Source organism: Brassica napus, chromosome C6 (genome assembly GCF_020379485.1).
Source record: "Brassica napus cultivar Da-Ae chromosome C6, Da-Ae, whole genome shotgun sequence".
Taxonomy (NCBI): domain Eukaryota; kingdom Viridiplantae; phylum Streptophyta; class Magnoliopsida; order Brassicales; family Brassicaceae; genus Brassica; species Brassica napus.
The window spans coordinates 44,482,551-44,503,552 of NC_063449.1; the positions used below are offsets into that span (position 1 = coordinate 44,482,551).

The 21,002-nt window shown below is 39.3% G+C and overlaps 5 protein-coding genes and 1 pseudogene across 5 annotated transcripts; 1 reads left to right on the plus strand and 5 right to left on the minus strand.

Moving 5' to 3' along the window:
• Window positions 1–201: 201 nt before the first annotated feature.
• LOC106354256 (organic cation/carnitine transporter 1) lies at window positions 202–2,497 on the plus strand. The gene is made up of 2 exons (XM_013794153.3): window positions 202–763; window positions 1,203–2,497. The coding sequence occupies exons 1-2, from the start codon at window positions 319–321 to the stop codon at window positions 2,369–2,371; spliced, it is 1,614 nt and encodes a 537-aa protein (XP_013649607.2). The 5' UTR covers window positions 202–318; the 3' UTR covers window positions 2,372–2,497.
• Window positions 2,498–2,566: 69 nt separating this feature from the next.
• On the minus strand, window positions 2,567–4,063 carry LOC106354257 (nascent polypeptide-associated complex subunit beta). Its single transcript, XM_013794154.3, has 6 exons — window positions 3,932–4,063; window positions 3,486–3,553; window positions 3,249–3,397; window positions 3,111–3,167; window positions 2,991–3,029; window positions 2,567–2,910 (listed from the first exon to the last, which is right to left on the minus strand). Exons 2-6 carry the CDS (start codon window positions 3,551–3,553, stop codon window positions 2,723–2,725), a joined length of 501 nt encoding a protein of 166 aa, XP_013649608.2. The 5' UTR covers window positions 3,932–4,063; the 3' UTR covers window positions 2,567–2,722.
• Window positions 4,064–4,177: 114 nt separating this feature from the next.
• LOC111207075 lies at window positions 4,178–6,587 on the minus strand. Its single transcript, XM_022704678.2, has 4 exons — window positions 5,990–6,587; window positions 5,679–5,903; window positions 4,911–5,261; window positions 4,178–4,841 (listed from the first exon to the last, which is right to left on the minus strand). The coding sequence occupies exons 1-4, from the start codon at window positions 6,461–6,463 to the stop codon at window positions 4,377–4,379; spliced, it is 1,515 nt and encodes a 504-aa protein (XP_022560399.1). The 5' UTR covers window positions 6,464–6,587; the 3' UTR covers window positions 4,178–4,376.
• Window positions 6,588–7,266: 679 nt separating this feature from the next.
• LOC106354260 (GDP-L-fucose synthase 1) lies at window positions 7,267–8,775 on the minus strand. The gene is made up of 2 exons (XM_013794156.3): window positions 8,597–8,775; window positions 7,267–8,441 (listed from the first exon to the last, which is right to left on the minus strand). Exons 1-2 carry the CDS (start codon window positions 8,616–8,618, stop codon window positions 7,495–7,497), a joined length of 969 nt encoding a protein of 322 aa, XP_013649610.2. The 5' UTR covers window positions 8,619–8,775; the 3' UTR covers window positions 7,267–7,494.
• A 6,584-nt stretch (window positions 8,776–15,359) lies between these two features.
• LOC111206709 lies at window positions 15,360–17,630 on the minus strand (annotated as a pseudogene).
• A 1,618-nt stretch (window positions 17,631–19,248) lies between these two features.
• On the minus strand, window positions 19,249–20,559 carry LOC106357234 (kunitz trypsin inhibitor 4-like). Its single transcript, XM_013796913.3, has one exon. It carries the CDS (start codon window positions 20,021–20,023, stop codon window positions 19,388–19,390), a length of 636 nt encoding a protein of 211 aa, XP_013652367.2. The 5' UTR covers window positions 20,024–20,559; the 3' UTR covers window positions 19,249–19,387.
• Between the last annotated feature and the right edge of the window lie 443 nt (window positions 20,560–21,002).

The window sequence follows — 21,002 nt, forward strand, 5'->3', positions numbered from 1 at the left end:
TAAATCATGTTAACAGGTTTAAATAATTTTTCTTTCAATTTTTAATTATATGTTCAAGCCAACGAATTTGCCAATCAGACGCAACTGATAATATAGACACACAATTTAAGAAAAAGTTAACTGAGCTATATAAGAAAAATATCATGACTCATTACCCACAATTGCTTTTTATTTGATTGTTTATTCGAGAGTGATGAATAAGATACAAAACGCTGGTCGACCATGTGTATATAAACGGTCGCTTACTTAAGACATATCAAACCAACAAAACAAGAAATTAAAAACAAGATTATTTTACACCTGAAACAACATAAAAATATGAAACCCTCTGAACAAGAAGCTCCCAAGCTTGCGGAAACACTATCAAACATATCAAATGATTCATCAGCATCGGAGAAAGGAGAAGCAAGAACTCAGCAACCATCCAACAATGGCTATGCACTCACAGTTGATGAGGTGATCGAGCAACATATAGGAGCACTTGGGTTTGCTCAAATCATGCATGCTCTCTTGGTTTCTATAGCTTGGACCTTCGATGCTCAGACAACCCTTGTCTCTATTTTCTCCGACGCTCAGCCCGCTGCAAGGCTTCTCGCAACTGGAGCCATCGTGGAGGGCTCTTTGATGTGTGGAATGTCCACCGGAGAGTGGGAATGGGTCGGAGGAAAGAGCGACACTATTGTTTCTGAATGGGATCTTATATGTCAACATAAGTTTCTTGTTGCTCTTCCATCGACTCTTTTCTTCATCGGTTCTCTTTTCGGTATGGCTCTTAACCCGGTTTCTAAATTTTGGTATTTTACGGTTTGGAGAGTGCTTACCGCAGTAAACCATCTTTTTGGTTTGGTTCGGTTAGAATTCTACTCGGTCTTGGAACAATTTTATGATTAAGGAGAAAACCGCCAAAACTGTTTTCAATCTACCCAACAATATCTAAAAAATATATATTTTCCATTTAATCTATTTTAATTTTCAGTTTTCAAAAATTATTCATTATAATTCTTAATTTCTGTTGATTAACTAGTTGTGAATACGTGAAAAGTTAAACCATAAATATATTTCAGCCGTGGTACCAAGTAGTAAAAAAACACTTTTGTCCAATGATTGAATTCAGTTCGGTCGGTTTATGTGGTCCAAGAATATTAAATCAGTTTATAAATCTTTTAAGTAATTCTCATGTTGGCTTTTGTTTTCTCCGACAGGTTCTGGAGTTTATGGATATCTTGCAGATTCATGGTTTGGTCGGAAAAAGACACTATTTCTCTCTTGTCTACTAACCTTCGTCACCGCTTTGGCCATCTCCTTTGCCCCAAACATTTGGGTTTACGCGTTCTTGCGTTTCGCCAACGGGTTCTTCAGATCAGGCATCGGATCTTGCTGCATCGTGCTAGCCACCGAGGTCGTCGGCAAAAAATGGCGTGGACAAGTAGGGCAATACGGTTTCTTCTTCTTCACGTTAGGGTTTCTATCTCTCCCCCTCATGGGTTACTTGGAGAGAAAGTCATGGAGAAACCTTTACAGAATCATATCCGTTCTACCGCTTGGATACGCTCTCTTTCTCTTGCCCTTTGCTTATGAGTCTCCTCGATGGCTTCTTGTCAAAGGACGTAACAAAGAAGCGATGGTGGTCTTGAAGAAACTCGCGAGGCTCAACGGGAAGCAACTTCCCGCTGAGCTTAGCTTGGTCGATCCGATTCAAGGACGAGATGATCAAACGTCGTCGTCCGAGAACTTTTGGAAAACGAAGTGGGCGGTGAAGAGGATTGTGATGGTTATGATGGCTGGTTTTGGAAGCGGTTTTGTTTACTATGGGATTCAACTAAACGCTGAGAATCTCAACTTCAATCTCTACTTGACCGTCGCGGTGAACGCTATGATGGAGTTTCCTGCGGTTTTCATCGGAAGCTTCCTCCTCGGAGTGATGAACCGTCGTCCGCTGTTCTCAAACTCATCTTACCTAGCTGGAATCTCGTGCTTGCTCTGCGCGGTTCTCTCGCTCCAGCGTGTGACCAAGGCCATGCCTGTAGCCAAATGGCTGCAGCTTGCAGTTGAGGCGGTTGGGTTCATGGCGTCCTCGACCGCGTATGACGTTCTATATGTCTATGCGGTCGAGCTGTTCCCGACAAACGTGAGGAACTTTGCGGTTTCGCTTCTTCGTCAAGCGTTTATGCTTGGAGCGTCTGCGGCTCCGTTGCTAGTTGCGTTGGGAAGGGAGAGTGCGATGATGTCGTTTATTGTGTTCGGCGTTGCGTCTGTGTTGAGCGGCGTGGTGAGCCTCTGGCTAAGAGAAACGCGAAACGCTCCGTTGTATGAAACGCTAAGGCAGCAGGAGAAAGCAGAAGAGATGGAAAACAGAACAGAAGACACTTGATCACTTTAGTGCTGTTCTTTTAATGTTTTTATGTCTAATAATTGGGGAAAATGTAAAATCTTTCGATTTTCCATCGCATTGTATCTAATGCAAAGTTGATGAAATGTTAGTCTAAATTAGTCAGAACCAAGAATCAGTAAGGCTACGTTGCAAGAACTGATTGAAAAGACAGAACACAACTCATCTGATGGTGGCAAGCAAAAAAAAAACGATCTTAACCTTAATAAAAAGGAACATTGGTGTCTGGACAAGTGATAACAAAAACATGTCTTTCTGTTCGCAAAAAAAGATTTAGAGAAAACAAGAATCTGAGAGGTGCTCAAAAACGGTGGAGCGAAGAACTGGTAAGTCTTAAGAAGCAGTAGCTTTGGGCTGAGCAGCTTCTTCAGAAGCTGGAGTCTCGAAAGTCTCTCCACCTACGAGCTCTGGAACATCATCATCGTCCTCTTCTTGGATAGTTGCTGGAATATCAGCTCCACCTGGTGTTTGTTTCTGGAATTGCTCTGCTAGCTTCTTCAGGTTCTCCAAGTTATCAGTTCCTGAAATAACCAGAGCAAGATACTGGTTAGTTCAAGGGATCATTGGTTTAGAGAAAGGACTTGGAGAGTAGTGTACATACCAAGTTGGCTGATAATCTGAGGAAGTATGTCTTGCAGCTCTGCAGGAAAATTCAGATTTTGAGATCAGAAGAGGCACAAACAGAGAAAGACTATTTGAACTATGTGGATACAAAATTTACTTTTGGTCTGTGGTGTACCGCTCACAGCCCATGTGTTAGCAGCAATAGAGGCTTGAACTGTAATAACAACATAGAAATATTAACCAGCTGCAGAGATTTATGACAAAAAACGAAAAAAAGATTGGAGATGTTTTTTACCCTTAGGGTTAATGAACTGAATGACAACATCATCCTTAAAGATGTTAAGTTCCTCAATACCGGGAATGAAGTTGACTCCAACTCTCTTAAGAGTGCTCTGGAGCTTCTTGTCATCGGTGGTGTTTGTCTTGTGAACAGCCTTCTTCTTTCTGAAATGACATAAATAAAAAAAGTTTAGAGAGAGCATAGACATTGCCTAATGGTTACATAAATAAATAAAGACTTTAATATACATACCTTCTTACAGTTCCTTTACCGCCAGTGCGGACGGTGTTGGCCATCTTCATCAACTTCTCCCTATTCATCTGTTGTATCAAACACAGACACAAAGCTAAAACCTTTAATCCCACAAATGTATCAAAGAAGACAATAACTAAACATGTCATCACTGTCTAATCAATTAGATCCATGGAACACGCAATGATTAGGAAACAGGACAGCAAGAAGAACACATGTTGCGTCTTTAGTATGAGCTTAACCTAAGTTACAACTTTTTTCAATCAATTATCAGACAGTACTTTTAACATTTAGTTAACTTGTCGGAAAGACAATACTCAAGGACACAGACAGTAACACAAATCAATAAAGAAAACCAAATGAATCTAGAAAAGAAAAGAAAAATGAAACTGATCTTGACCACTTCAGCTAAATCAGAAAGCTTAGATTACTAAAGTGAAGCCTACCTTGTTATTCGATTTCTAGGATTCTTCCTCCGACGAGGGGTATAAGAATAAGATAAGAAAGAGTGAGTGACTGAGAGAGAGAGGGATTTCAAAGCGGCGGTGGAGGGTTTCGCCCTTTTAGTAAATATACAATGCGTAGCTAATCTCCGTACCGCTCGATAGATTTATTTGGCCCATGGGCCTAAATCTATGGCCCATTTCACATTCCAAACCCTTTCTTTTCATCCGTGTAATGAAGAAGCAAAATTTAACAATAAGGTTTTGATTCTTATGTAATCATGTAGATCACCAACAAGAACTCTAACAAGAAGATTACATGTATAGTCCCAAAACTTCTGCCAAAAAAAAAAAATATATGAGAGATCTCGTTACAAGTCCTTTCTAAAGTAACAAACACGTTTTGATCACAACATCTCGTTTGTTCTCTCTCTTAAATATTTTCCATTTAAGCTTGGAACTCGAGGAAGAGCTTAAGCTTCTGCAGCAACATCTCGCTCGTTCCAAAAACCGGTTTCTTGCTTCCGATCCAATCTCTACCAAGAATCCCGGTTCTGTCGCTGCTGACCATCTCATCGCGGAACGTGGAAACAATCTGATACATCGATATCCTCAAAACATCTGAAGCTGCGTAGGCGTAAGAGTAGAGCGCCCCACTTCTTTTTTTGATCGGCTTAACATCTTTTCTCACCATGCTGGAGGTCGCCCATTTGATGCTAGCGGGTCCCAAGAGCTGCTGCGGTGATTGCAGATTGTTCTTCTTCCCCATGAACGTTTCAACAGCTAGCAAAAGTGAGAGGAGGGTTGAGACAACGTCGGCGTTTGCACCGGAGAGTTGTGCTACTCCGAGACTGTCTTCCTTGTGTGAGATTGAAGTGAGGGATGCGGCTGTTTGAGCACACCATGCATATAGCTGCATAGATCAGACAGAGCGCAATTAGTTTTGCGTTTCAGATACAAAAAGTTTGAATTGTGTATTTACCTGGAACGACTTGAGTGATTCGCCAAATTTAGGATCGATGTATGATTCACCTATTTCAGCAAAGGTGTGGTCTATCCCAGCAGCTAACTTGGAGGCGAGCTCTTCTAAAGACCTCAAGCACAGAGTGATGACTCTTTTGTAAGTCTCGCTTGACTCCGCGAAGAAAGCAGCGCGGCGCCAGGTGTCGACATTATTTTGAGACACCATGTAGAGATCAAGGTACGCGAGATACTGCTCGAGGGAACCTGGAGGACTCCCTTCTAGAGCAGCGAGAAGAGGCTCGCTTGGATTTGTTTCTGCTGCAGCAGATCCTTTTGGAGGAGCAAAAGCAAAGCGTTTTGTGTGCAGAACCTGGAAAAGAAAATAACAATCAGAACAAGCCTCATTAATGGTTTCCCTTCACACGGTGAGAAGAAACACATATAACAAATCACACAGAAAGTCCTTCAAAATGTCTATGCACTAGGCAATGGATAATAAAACTAAATCGGGAAAATAAACAATTCGATGAGTAATACTCCTGCCTGCCTCACAAATCACAATGTTGACATATGAAAACTTAAAAAATAAAGGAAAAAACTAATACCAAACAGCTAACGAACAGCTGGTTTACAGATTCCTCTAAGTTGTGTTTCACAACACTTGAGTAACAGTGAGGTCCTAACTCTTCTGCAATCTACATACCTAGAACTAAGTTAACTAAATGGTTATATCACCAACCTATAAGCAAAGCAAATGAAACTAAGTGAAAGCAGATGAATCACAAACCTGATGTATATGGTGAGTCACTTCCCAAGAGAGGATCAAACAGAAACTACCCGCATAAGAAATGACCTGCTCACCCAAGAACCTCGACACAGACACAAGCCCACCAGACCAGTCCAGTAGAAACAACAGCATTACCGTCGACAACACATAAAGCACACCAGAGAGCTTCAAAGCTTGTGTTAACGCCGAAGGGAGACCAATCTTGAAGCTAAAGAACGGTGGACGCTGTCCGAATCAAAAAACACAAAGTAAAGAATCAGCAGAAGACAACAAACAAACAAATCGATGAATCAATAATCACAAAAAAAAACCTGAATGATTGGGAACTCTAACACCCATCGCTGCTTGAGAACAAAGAGCACGGCGTAAAGCAAACCAGTGACAAACCCTCTAAACCCTACTCTCCCAACCACTCCACTCTCCAAGCAGAACACAGCCGCGGAGCAGAACCCCGCGAACCCCGTGGCGGAGACGAAGAGCGCGATTCGTAAAGAGACGCGAGCGCGGCGGCGGAAGTCCGGATCCGAGAGGCGGCGGAGGAGGCCGAGGGCGAATTGGAGAGGGGAGAGAGGGGGAGAGTCCGAGGTCGGCGAGGAGAGGAGAGCGAGGGAGATGGAGAAGATGAGGTTTGAGGCGTGGAAGACGAGGAAGGTGAGGAGGAAGGAGGCGGAGAAGAGGAAGAGGTTGAAGAAGAGGAAGATGGCTGTTGAGGGGATCGATTGCCAGATGAGGAAGGCGGCGAAGCGGTGGCTGACTACCGCCTCTGGCGCCGGAGGAGAAGGCATTTTTTTTTTTTTAAAATTAATTTTGAATTGAGTTTTTTCGTGTCCGAAGTTAGAGAAGTGAGTGAGCTAAGGAAAGAGAGCGAGAGAGAGACGGAGACGGAGGTTGTAAAGGTGTTGCTGCTGATTGGACGCTAACCCTTTTTCGCGTGGATTCGCGGTGCGTTTTGTTGACGCTATTATTACAAGGCTTTTATCAGCCCATTGGGCCGATATATGTAATTCACTATGTGTTATATGCTTCTCTTCTTCTTCTTTTTTTACTTGCGTCTTGTAACCAAATTAGTAAGCGTAGACTTGAACGTTATATATGTTTAAAATCTCGTTCCATAATTCAAGTTCGTTTAGATTTTTACCTATTTCGGATTTGGTTATTAATACTTTAAATTCATATATTTTAATCATGAAATTAAGTATTCATTTTAGATACTAATTTGAATCTACGAATATTTGTTCAGATTCTGTTTTTTAATTTTTTTAGTTTTGAAAATTTTCAGATATTAATTCACATTCAAATCTGATTTGAATTATATCCGGATTTGAATCAGTATTGAACCCATTATACACATATTTGGTTGAATACTGATTCGAGTTTTTCAGCTAGGGTCTCAAGTTCAGTAAAAGTGTTCATGGCAAAATGAGAGAGATTCCCTAGTATTTTGATATTCACTTTAGTTCCAAAACTTCAAATGATTTCATACACAATTATATTAGTTATATTTATTTTTGTAATCTTCAACTACACGAATCCGGTATTATATAATCATTCATCATAGTTTTTGCTTGTTATAACCTCTCACAAAAAATGTTTTTCAAACACTTTTATAAAAGAAAACTAAATAATACAGCATATCTTGTTCATGGATTTATGTTGCATCAAACATGATCATGTCGGATAATGTAAGTTCCTCAGGTACAAGAAAACAACCAAATGTAGATTAAAAAAAAGAAGCAGCTCTTAAACCTCAAAGATAGATAAATCACCTTGTAGTGACAAAGCCGATTGACCTGTGAGTCATGTGAGAACGCATACATCACTTCTTGTCTGCACAAACATTCTCCAAGTACCACTCATAAGTCTGGCGAAGACCATCTCTCAAAGAAACCTTAGGCGTCCACCCCAAAGACGCGAGCTTCGAGCTATCCATCAGCTTCCTCGGCGTCCCATCAGGCTTCGTACTATCCCACCCAAGCTTCCCTTCAAACCCAACAACCTCTTTCACCAACTCAGCCAACTCCTTAATCGTCACCTCTTGCCCACTCCCTATATTCACATGCTCCAACCCGCTGTAATTCTCCAACAAGAACACACAAGCATCAGCCAAATCATCCACGTGCAAAAACTCCCTCAACGGACTCCCACTCCCCCACACAACAACCTCCTCAGCTCCACTCACCTTCGCCTCGTGAAACCTCCTCATAAGCGCAGGCAACACGTGCGAGTTCTGAGGATGAAAATTATCGCTAGGTCCGTAGAGATTCGTCGGCATCCCCGAGATCGCGTCCCAGTTATGCTGGATCCTGTACGCCTGGCAGGTCTTGATCCCCGCGATCTTGGCGATCGCGTACCACTCGTTGGTCGGTTCGAGCGGTCCGGTTAGCAAAGCGGACTCGGGGATGGGCTGAGGAGCGAACTTGGGGTAGATGCAGGAGGATCCGAGGAAGAGGAGCTTCTTGACGCCGTGGAGGTAAGCGGAGTGGATCACGTTGGTTTGGATCTGGAGATTGACGGCGATGAAGTCGGCGGGGTAGGTGTTGTTGGCGTGGATCCCACCGACCTTGGCGGCGGCGAGGATGACGTGGACTGGCTTCTCTTGTGCGAAGAAGGATTCGACGTCGGCTTGGCGAGTGAGATCGAGCTCGGCGTGTGTTCGGAGGAGGAGGTTCGTGTAACCTAATTGCTGGAGCTTGCGGACGATGGCGGATCCGACTAGGCCGCTGTGGCCAGCGACGAAGATTTTGGCCGATTTGTCAGACATCTCTGCGATATAAGAGAAAGGTCACAGGTTCGATCTATATCAAAATCAAAATCGGCGACATAATTTTTTTTTAAGTTTCAGAACATTCTGTTGTAGATTCCATACAAATGTCGACAGACTAATTATTCGATTCAGATAACTATGGAAAGGGACGTACCTGAGCCGATCGTTTCCGCCATTTTCGAGTCTTGTGAAGTTCAAAGGAGAGGAAAGGTTGTGGAAAAATCTGAGAGATCGGGAGACGAGTTTGGTCAGCATTCAAGTTTTTTTATTAATATTTTAGGAAATTGAATTTCTGGAGATCTGGAAAAGTTGACTTTTTACCAAGGTAACGTAGTATGTATTGTAAGAGACTTTTCAATATCGACTGATCCAAATCATATGGGCCTAGAATAGGCCCATCTATTTTGAATAGCTAACCGTATTGATATCGGGTTACTAAACCGAATATTTCCGGTTCGCAACTAAAATAGGCCCATGCACGTATTATTCTTACGTACCAATCGTTGACCACAAATCCGATTATAACAGTCAAAACTGATGTGGTTCAGGGTAGTTGATTTTGGCATATAGCGATTGTAATTTTAATTTTGTTTTGTCACAATCATAGTGATTGTTATAAAAGTAACTGAAATTTTATTGTATCGCGGGAATTTAAATAAAGGCAAAATTTATATCCGTAGGAGAAGATAATACTGATAACAAGAGAGGATGTGTTATTAGAAGGAGAAGGAATGGTGTGTTTACAATGATCGAAACGATCGTTTATATAGAAAAGAAATTTACTGTGCAAATAGTGCAGCGGACCCCACATCCTTTATATTTTCAACATATTCGACGCCTCCCCCCTTTTTTTGACTTTCGTAACACTCCTCCTTGGGGACCGGTGTCACTATCCATTCTCGCTTAATGTCTTTGTTGCCTCGTTAAAAACCTTTCCAGGAAAACCCAATGGGAAAAACCATAGTAAGGTAAAAAGAGTACAACTACGTACGCTCCCCCTCGAATAAGCAGTCATAGATCCTTCTGATGACGCATTCCAATGTTATGGATATGTTTTCTGAATACCGAGGTAGGGAGTGATTTTGTGAAGAGGTCGGCTGCATTGTCGCATGATCGAACATATCTTACTTCAATCTCTTTATTCTTCTCGAGCTCTTGAGTATATGAGAAGAACTTCGGAGGTATATGTTTGGTTCTATCGCTTTTGATATATCCTTCTTTCGTTTGAGCAACACATGCCGCGTTATCTTCATATAGAATAGTTGGCTCCATATTTTCGTCAATCCCACTGCTTGAACAGATGTGTCGGCTTATTGATCTTAGCCATACACATTCTCTACTTGCTTCATGGAGTGCAATGATCTCAGCGTGATTTGAAGAAGTAGCAACAAGTGTCTGCTTCTGAGAACGCCAAGATATGGCGGTGCCTCCAATTGTAAAAACATATCCTGTCTGGGATCGAGCTTTGTGTGGATCTGACAAATAACCTGCATCTGCAAAACCAATCATTTGACCTTTTGAACTTTTAGGATAAAACAAGCCTAAATCAGTTGTTCCTTGAAGGTAACGAAAGACATGTTTAATTCCATTCCAATGTCTTCGCGTAGGAGACGAACTGAATCTCGCTAAAAGATTAACGGCAAAAGATATGTCAGGTCGAGTACAATTTGCAAGATACATAAGAGCTCCAATTGCACTTAAGTATGGAGTTTCAGGACCAAGTATTTCTTCATTTTCCTCAGATGGTCGAAACGGATCATTTTCAACATTAAGTGATCTAACGACCATCGGGGTGCTAAGAGGAGTTGCTTTATCCATGTTAAAGCGTTTCAATACTCGTTTGGTATATGTAGACTGGTGTACAAATATACCCTTTCGAGAATGCTCAATTTGTAATCCTAGACAATATTTTGTCTGGCCGAGATCTTTCATCTCAAATTCTCCTTTCAGATAGTTTGATGCCTTTTGGATTTCGTTTTGAGTTCCAATAATATTAAGATCATCAACGTACACCGCGATTATCACAAATCCGGATGTTGTTTTCTTTATGAAAACACAAGGGCATATAGGATCATTCGTGTATCCTTCTTTTGTTAAGTGTTCGCTGAGACGATTATACCACATTCGTCCAGATTGTTTTAACCCATATAATGATCTTTGCAATTTTATTGCACATAACTCTTTAGGTTTGGAACTTAACGTTTCTGGCATTTTAAATCCATCTGGGATTCTCATATAGATATCAGTATCTAATGATCCATATAAATATGCCGTAACGACATCCATGAGACGCATTTCTAAATTTTCATTGGCCGCTAGGCTCATCAGGAATCTAAATGTGATTGCGTCCATGACAGGAGAATAAGTTTCCTCATAATCAATTCCTGGCCTTTGAGAGAAACCTTGGGCTACGAGACGAGCTTTGTATCTTGTAATCTCGTTTTTCTCATTTTTTTTCGGACAAACACCCATTTGTACCCAACTGGTTTTACATCTTTGGGTGTGAGCACAATAGGTCCGAATACATTTCGTTTGTTAAGCGAATCTAATTCGACTTGAATTGCATCTTTCCATTTTATCCAGTCATGTCTCTTTTGACATTCATATACAGACTTTGGTTCTGGATCTTCGTTTTCTTCATTTATTTCCTTTGCTAAAAGGTATGAGAAAACGTCATCAATATCATCCATCTCATTTCGTTTCCATATCTTTCCATTATGGATGTAATTGATAGAAATCTCATGATTTCCTTCAGATTCAAGATGCTTTATATTGTCATTAGATTCACAATTTTCTTCGTCCAAAATATTTTCTGTTATTTTGGGAGTATCATGCTTTTCACATTCCTTACGTTTTCTAGGAAGTTTATCCTTTGAACCAATAGGTCTACCGCGCTTTAAACGTGTTCCTGATTCACGTGTATCAACTGCCGTTCCACCATTTTGTGGTATTTCAATACGAGCAGGAGTATTTGCAGCGGGTATATGTGATTTAGTTACCATTTTGGTATCAGCAAATGCATCAGGTAGCTGATTTGCTATATTTTGTAAATGCATGATACGTCGAACTTCTAGTTCTGACTGTTTCGTAGGAGGATCAAGGTGTAATAACGATGGTACACTCCATTTGATCTCTTTTCCTACTTGTTTATTGTCTCCCCCTAGAGTTGGGAATTCTTTCTCATTGAAATGACAATCGGCAAATCGTGCCGTAAACACATCACCAGTTTGTGGTTCTAGGTATCTTATTATTGATGGAGAATCATAGCCAATATATATTCCCAACCGTCTTTGCGGTCCCATCTTTGTACGTTGTGGTGGTGCTATTGGAATATAAACCGCACAACCAAAGATTTTTAGATGAGAGATATTTGGTTCTTTTCCAAATGCTAACTGTAATGGGGAATATCTATGGTATGCACTTGGTCTTATCCGAATTAGTGCTTCTGCATGCAAAATAGCATGTCCCCATACAGAGGTTGGGAGTTTTGATCTCATGATCAATGGCCTTGCAATTAGTTGCAGCCGTTTAATTAATGATTCTGCCAAACCATTTTGTGTATGAACATGAGCAACAGAATGCTCTACTTCAATCCCTGATACCATACAATAATCATTAAAAGCTTGGGATGTGAATTCACCAGCGTTATCTAATCTAACTCTTTTAATTGGATAATCTGAGAACTGTGCTCTTAATTTGATTATCTGAGTTAGAAATCTCGCAAATGCCATATTTCGAGATGATAACAAACAAACATGTGACCATCTACTCGATGCATCGATTAATACCATAAAGTAGTAGAATGGTCCACACGGTGGATGTATTGGTCCACAAATATCACCTTGGATTCTTTCCAAAAACTTTGGTGATTCTTTGTCAACTTTGGTTGGTGATGGTCTTATGATTAATTTCCCAAGAGCACACGCATCACATGTCATTTTATTACTTTGGTATATATCTTGGGTTTTTATTGAATGACCATGTGAGCTTTCAATGATTTTTCGCATCATTGTAGTGCCTGGATGACCAAGGCGATCATGCCATAATGTAACATCTTCTGGATTTCTTTTTATCACAAGATGTGATTCTATAGCATCAATATAAGTGTGATGCAATCCAGAAGGAAGTTCTGGAAATTTTTCCAGTACAAGGCCTTTGCCTGATTTTTCAGAAGTTATATACAAATACTTCTTTCCATTCTCAGTTGCAGACTGAGTGTTATACCCTTGACGGTATATATCTTTGAAACTCAACAAATTTCTCTTAGAATTTGGAGAATATAAGGCATTATCTATGGAAAACTTTGTTCCATTAGGCAACATAAAGTTCGCCTTGCCAATTCCTTCGATCAGGTCTGTAGGACCTGATATTGTGTTTATAGTCATTTTTACTGACTTTAAAGTAGAGAAATATCTCTTATCCTTCAGTATAGTGTGCGTTGTGCCACTATCTGGTATGCAAACTTCTCTACCAATTTGTTTAGTTGTTGTTCCATTTGCTTTCTTATCCATTTCTGTAACACACAGTTAATATCAATAAAGAAAATAAACTTTCATAAGTAAACATATTATGCATCAATAACAAGTACACAATAATTATACATTAGATATTTTGAAATACAACATTATTTTGAAAGTGAAATACATAATATTTTATGGCATCACTAGGCATTATTAAGCTTGATCAGTACAAGCACTTCAATTATTTTGATGAGTGGCCTCGTCGAAATCTCCCATAAAGTCAGAGGATTCGAGGTATGTCGATGTTGTACCCACAAGGTGTTCATTGAGATTTACTTCCTTTGCCTTGCCTTTAATAGATTCTTGGTACAATTGGCATAGATGCCGAGGAGTTCGACATACTTGAGACCAGTGTCCCTTCGATCCACATCTGTAACAGACGTTCTCATTTTTATGAGTAGGGTTTTCTTGGGTTTCTTTTCCTTTTACCCGATCAGATCGATTCCATGTGTTGGATCCCCTTCCTCTTGGGTTGTTACTCCTTTCATGGTTGCGGTTAAATCGATAACCACGACCACGACCAAAACCACGATTGTGACCACGGCCACGACCACGCCCACGATAGGAATAATTTCCTTTTTCCGGATTTTTTATATCCGTTGCATTTACCTCAGGAAATGCTTTGGTTCCCGTGGGTCGGGCATTGTGGTTTTTAATGAGGAGTTCATTATTTCTCTCCGCTATTATAAGCGCCACAGCGAGTTCAGAGAACCTCGTATACCCACAATTTCTATATTGTTCTTGTAGAACATAATGATTTTTGTGGAACGTTTGGTAAGTTTTCTCGAGCATTTCTGCTTCCGAGACAGGCTTACCGCAATAATCTAATTGCGCCGCTATTCTCAATATAGCGGAATTGTACGTTTCCACTTTTTCAAAATCTTGAAATCGTAGATTTTTCCACTCATCGAGTGCATGGGGGAGAGTAATTTTCTTTTGGTTATCAAACCTCTCCTTCAGAGCTTTCCAAAGATCTAAGGGATCTTTGGTTCTCGCATAATCATGCGTAAGATTTTCATCTAGATGCCTTCTCAGAAATATCACGGCCTTAGCCTTTTCATGAGCGGTTGATATATTGCCGTCTTTTATTGTTCCGAGTATTTCCTCGGAATCTAGATGAAGCTCCATATTTGTAACCCATGCCGTGTAGTTTGTCCCAGTTACTTCCAATACCGGAAACTGAAGTTTCTCGATTTTTGCCATTTGAATTTCTAAAGCACATAAATAAAAATTATTAGAATATTATTGATATTAAAAGGAACCGTTTACATTAATCATGCAAGCAATTACAAGGAGAAGCGATGTAAAGAAAATTAAACCGATATTCATCTTAAATTCACTCGGAGTAAATTCTCCAACGAATAAACCATAAATAGAAACACAAATAAAAATGGCACATAAAAACAAAAGTGCGCGAATCATCTTTCTTGAAATGAAAAATCGGAGGAGAGCGATTTGAATATATTTGAGAGAAGATGAAATGTTTTGGATGAGAAAATGGAGTGAAAATGAGTTGTATTTATAGATGAAAATTACTGTTCATGACCGTTTTTTAGAAAAGAGAAATTTTGAAAAAAAATTTCTTTGTGACCGTTGGGGTTAAATCGAGTGTACTAAAAATCAGTCTGAAAATATCGTATTAAACAGTCAATCAAATCTATAAAATTTCTTAAAAGTAAAAATTATGGCTATGAAATATTTATGTTATGACAACAAATCATGCGACGGTTCAGCCGATCAATGCAGAGTAATAAATAAATTATACGGCGGCTCAGCCGACCAATTAATAATAAACAGAATATAAGGCGGCTCGGCCGACCAATAAATAATAAACAGAATATAAGGCGGCTCGGCCGACCAATAAATAAATTAAATTGTTAGTAAATAATATAGGCGGTATTCCGGCCATTATAACATGATATAAATAATAGTAGAGGCGGTATACCGACCATTATAACAGGGTATAAATGATACAAATAAATTTTACCGAATCGCAGAGTGGTCGTGCTGATAACGTGTTATAAAAGGAACTGGAATTTTATTGTATCGCGGGAATTTAAATAAGGGCAAAATTTATACCCGTAGGAGAAGATAATACTGATAACAAGAGATGATGTGTTATTAGAAGGAGAAGGAATGGTGCGTTTAAAATGATCGAAACGATCGTTTATATAGAAAAGAAATTTACTGAGTAAATAGTGCAGCGGACCCCATATTCTTTATATTTTCAACATATTCGGCGCTTCCCTTTTTTTTTTGACTTTCGTAACAGTGATTATAATTTTATTTCATTTTGTCAGCATCATAGCGAATTATTTTGTGAGTTTCATAGCGATTATCATTTAGCAAAAAATCTCGAACGTGTTCATGTAAATGTTAAGCTAATTGGGAAAAGAATAGCAGATAAGAGATATTTTATTCAGTATGTAATCTTCAAAGGAAAACAACACAGAGGTTTTATTATAAGTCAAAGCAAACATCGAGTCTTGGTCCTCCCACGCAAGTCTCACATAGTCTTGGACGAAATTTCGGTAACGTTAGCTTTCTTGAACACAACCAAGAAGGGCTCAGAGGTTAAAGCCAAACGCCTGATGCCGATTTCATCCTCGAATATACCGACATTCCGGCATCTAGGACAGCCAGTCTCAAGAGCGGGAGGACAGAACACAAACTTGTAAGCATCATCTCCAGATTTCTGAATCTGGAAGAAACTCTTCCCTGAGTCTTGTGGACCAGCCATCACGAAGTACTTCTTCCTCTCCTCGTCGAACTCACCTACTTGCCAATATGTTGACTGGATGCAGATCGTGGCTCTAACGACCGTCTGGATGTTAAGGTTCCTTGATTCGGGAACGAAAGCAACTTTGATCTTCCGTTCGTTCGCTGGTAAAGTAAGAATGGTTGTCTCTGTTATCTATGGAATGGTGAACTTTTGGAGCTCCGTCTTTGACCTTCCCAAGCGGTTCTATGCGAAAATTGATTCTCTTTGCTCGGCTTTCCTTTGGGGAAACAGAACCTCATCGGCACAAGGAGCTAGAGTAAGCTGGGAAAGTATATGCAAGCCAAAACAGGAAGGGGGACTGGGGATTCACAAGCTGGAGGAGTTTCAGGAGGTCTTTCAACTTAAAAGGGTATGGAACTACTTCTCTACAGGCTCTTCCATTTGGGTTTAATGGCTGAAGGAAAATGTATTCAAGAGGAAGAGCTACTGGGAGATTCAGTCCTCACAAAGGCTATCCTCTACTGTCAGAGGTATGATCAGAATTAGAGAGACAGTTTTGGAATTCTTGAGGTGCTCAGTCCGTGATGGGCGAGCTGCTACTTTCTGGTTCGATTGGTGGACAGATCTAGGCCCTTTGATCACGGCTTTGGGGATAACAGGCCGGCGAGACCTTCGTATCCCTTTATCAGCGCGAGTCTCTGATGCAGTAGTCAATGGTGATTGGTCCCTCCCGGCAGCAAGGTCAGAGGAAGCAGAAACTCTGCAAACTGTACTCTCCACGATGGCCCTTCCCTTGCCACAACGAGGGCCTGATAAGTTTCTTTGGAGGAATGATGCAGATCACTATGTTCCAAAGTTCTCAAGCAAAGCTACATGGAACAGAATTCGAGTTGAAGCTCCCATAGTCTCTTGGCATAAGTTTATCTGGTTTAAGGAGGAAATTCCAAGGTGCTCTTTCATTGCCTGGCTGGCGATCCTTGGTCGTCTTCCTACAAGGGACAGACTATCTTCTTGGGGTTTGTCTGTTCCACGGAATTGTGTGCTTTGCTCAGCTGGAGTTGAGTCTCATGAGCACTTGTTTTATCAATGCCCGTACGCGGTGGAGATTTGGTCTCACTTCAGTGCTTCATATCTATCGCCCCCCCGTCATCACTACTCGTGTGCTCTGCCTTGCTGAACCAGGCACCGTTGCTATCTTCCCCAGACCTCTCAACAATTTTGAAGCTTCTCTCTCAGGTCATAACGTATGTTCTTTGGAGAGAAAGGAACTTCAGAATCTTCAGGGACACATCTTCAACTCAGCAAGCCTCCATCTCCCGCATAGACAGGATGATTCGCGACCGCCTGCTCTCCATTCTTCCAAGACCTCCGCCAGCTCCCTCCCTGATGCAGCTCTTCTTTTCTTTCTCACTCTCTCCTGTCTAATATTTTCTTTCTTGTAATAAGTGGGATCACCACAACTCTGTAAAACTTGAAAATCGGTTATAATATCTTAACATTTTAACCAAAAAAAAAAAAAAAAACTTTGATCTTCCAGTTTGAGAATTTTACCGGAATACCTTGATCGACCTCGGATGATTCTTGCACGATATCGAGAGGACATGGTATACCACCGCGGCCGCGTAGAGACAAGCCACCGCCTTGGCCGCGGATTACGGGGAGAACATAGTAACTGTCGCGGAACATGGTGTCACCGTCGATGTCAAGAACCGCGCCATGTGTGCTTGTGACTAAAACTGCGGTTAAGGCAAGAACGAAGTAAAACGTAGGACTCATGGTGTTTAATATTATTTAGTATTTCTTGTGATGATTTAGGTGTTTGGTGGACGAAGAAAATATGAGTTGATTGCAGTTTATTTATAAACATACAAGTTTATATCCACTGCCGACTGGATGAGGCGGCTTTGATGTCTGGTGGAGGCTTATATAGCTTGTGAACTATAAACTCTCAATATTTATATGATACTACACATTGAGAAGACGATAATTTCTTCATATATTCTACGCAAGTTTCTTTAATTTCTTTATTATCTATTTCATATTTTTCTTTCAAGTTTATCTTCAAAAGAATGGGAGCTGATTCCAAAAAACTTTTTAAAAGATTAAAGCGTTCGTTTGATTATTTTACTCTTTCTTTTGTCAACATTTTACTTCGTTTTATGTTACATTTTTTACAATACAAGTGGAAAAGAACGCAAACGAAGATTTGTTTATGTTCTTTTTAGTGTCTATTAGCTTAGTTTAACTAAGGCCATCTTTATCGTTGAAACCGTTCCAACGGTTTCTTACGTAATTCTTTTATTTTTTTTGTCTGAAAAAAATAAAAATAAAATAAAAAACGAACCAATCGCGGACCGCCACGTGTCAATTCTAACATCAACTCTAACCTTTTGTGCCTTCTAACATCAACTCTTACCTTTTTGTGGGACCCGCGAACATAAAAAGTCATAAGAACCTTTAAAACCCAACGATAATTATTCTCTAAACCAACCAAAAAGAATATGTAATTGAAATTTTGATTAGAGCATGATTAATGGGGTTCTTAGAGTGTAGTTTTTATCGGAATATAAGAAACTGTCTCTTAATTTTTAATTAAAAAAAATTAAGAACCGACTCTTAAATGTATGGATAGTTGTCATTTGTTTGTCTTTCTCTAAGCGGAAATAGTAGACAAATAGAAAAAGACATATTAAATGAGACCTTTTTTAAAATTCAGTAGAGTATTCTCTTCTTTTTTTTTCAATATTTATTTCAAATTTGCAGTTATCCTTATTGTAACATTTTCTAGTTTCTATTATCATGCTTAAATATGCTAATTAAATTGAATCATTTGACTTCTTTTTTTTATCGGAAACGTTAGTTCTAAATTTATTTTTAAAACTTAGTTATCCAATTTATATAAATGAAAGTAATAATACTATATATTTATAATTAATTTTTCTAGTTTAAAATTATAATCTTGAGAAAATTATTGCATAGGTATCTCATAGTTTTGCGAACCTTTTTGATAATTATATTATCATTTCTATTCTTTAATTATTTTTAAGAACTCGTCGTTCGTATTAGGGATGGGATCGGAATGCTTAATGATGCTTTAATCAATCCACCAGTAAGTGAGTGTGTGTGTGCCCTAATAAATTTTTTGATTAATCGTCAATACTTGATTCGTGGTCCATACATGGTATGTTTGGGTGTCTTTCTTATCTCTGTACGTATAGTAACTGCGTGTTTAGGTGTTTTCTCAGGCATATACTATATGCAATGTAAGTTCCTTATAGATAAAGCTTTATTAAACTTATTGACAGGTTCTTGAGCTCCCAACGTGACTTTATATTTTGGAGATGCAAATAAATGATAATACGATTAGTTTAATTTCGAAATATGTTTTCAGCAATATCACTCGATTATATATCTATATCTATATATATATGCATGAACCGATTGTCTGTAAAAGTTGTGTGGTGCATTGGTGTTATATAATCTATTTTGATGTGTGGTCATTGGAAAAGAAAAATGCTTCTGTTTAATTTCAAGTTTTGTGAATCTTAAACTAGAGAGAGAACTGAAAAAAGAAACAAAGGAAAGATGTTTATTCCATATGATGATTGATGAAAAAAAGAAAACAGTGAACACAGACAGAGTTTTATTATTAGTAGTAGGTTAAAACTCTCTATCTTCTTGATATTATAGTCTTTGATTTCTCTCAGATGATAGACATGGTTTTGTGCGAAGTCTCTGCCTCACTAGCTTTCCTGAACACAAACGGGAATGGCTCAGATCCTACAGCTAAACGCCCAACGCCATTTGCGTCCCTAGCTATCCCGACATCGTCGCAACCCCCATCTCCAGAACAAAACGTAATTTTGTAGCCGTTATGAAATCCACCAGTTTTCTTGATCTGGAAGAAAGTCCTTGAAGAATCTTCTCCATGCTCTGGCTTAGGGCCAGCCGCTATGAAAAAAGTCATAATGGGCAAGTGAGACGGAGCAACCCACCAGTAGGTTGACTGGACGCAGATCGTAGCTGCAACATCCATCTCGATGTTGAGGTTCTCTGATTCGGGAACGAATCCAACTCTAGGCTTCCAGTTTGAAAATTTTACGGGAATACCCCTTTCGACTTCTGAATCTTCCTTCTGGATATAAAGAGGGCATTGCTTGTCACCAAGGGAGGAGAGAGTCAGGCCGCCACCTGTAGGGCCCCAGATAGCGGGGAGAACGTAGTAACTGCTGCCGCCGAATATGACATCACCATCAGTGTCGAAAATTGGTCCGACGGCGTTTGCAGTCGCGGCCAAAACAGCGGTTAAGGCAAGAAGGAAGTAAAACACAGGATTCATCCTTTTTTGAGTTTGTGTATGATAAGATTTGAGTGTTACTGGATGAAGAAAATGTGAGTTCCTGTGATCGGTATTTATACACGGAGGTACACTGGGATTTGAGTAAGATGCCTATCTTTTTTAATATGTTTCCTCCACTCTCCTTACACGCTTATTTAATTTGTTTGATTATTTACATATGGTTTATCCTGATCTTGGACTGTTGGTTAACGTATATGATTATGTAGGTTCAGTTATTCACTATAGCTCTGGTTTTATATAAGTTTTTGATTTAAACGTCTTCAACAAGGAGCACCTAAGTGTCTAGTGTTGTAGCTTCTGTTAATTTTCTTGGTTCAGTTTGGTTTGGTTCGAAACTGAGCTTCCTGATTAAATGTTTGGTTAACGTTGATAGTTTCCACTTTCAACACATGTTTTTCGATTCTTGTGATATGAGCGCACGTTTTTAGAAGATAAGGATAACAACAATATTAATTAATAAGGAAAGATACCAAAGCATATGCTTATAGTAATATCTAAGTCATTTTTCGCCTCATCGTGTTTTTATATACTCTTCATGTGATCAATTTTAGGACAATTTTCTAAAATAACATTTTTTTAGTTTTTGTCACAAAAATAGTATTCGAAAAAGAAAATGATCAAAATAATTTTTTTTTCTTTTGAAAATTTTAATTTTTTTTATTTTTAAAAATTTGAAACCCTATCTCCAAAACTTCACCCCTTAACTCTAAACCCTAAGTCTAGATTAGTTAATTCTAGAGTGAAAATATATTTTTATCTTTTAATAAAACTTATTTTTGTCATTTTCTTTATTGAGTACTATTTTTGTGACAAAAACTTAAAAATGGCTATCCTAAGGTATTTCTCTTAATTTTATGAGAAAATTGTTTAAGCGAGACAGTTTTAAAATCATTAACATCTTACTAAATACACAATTTTAATTAGCTAGGGTATTCATTTGCGGTTTGGGTCTAGTTCA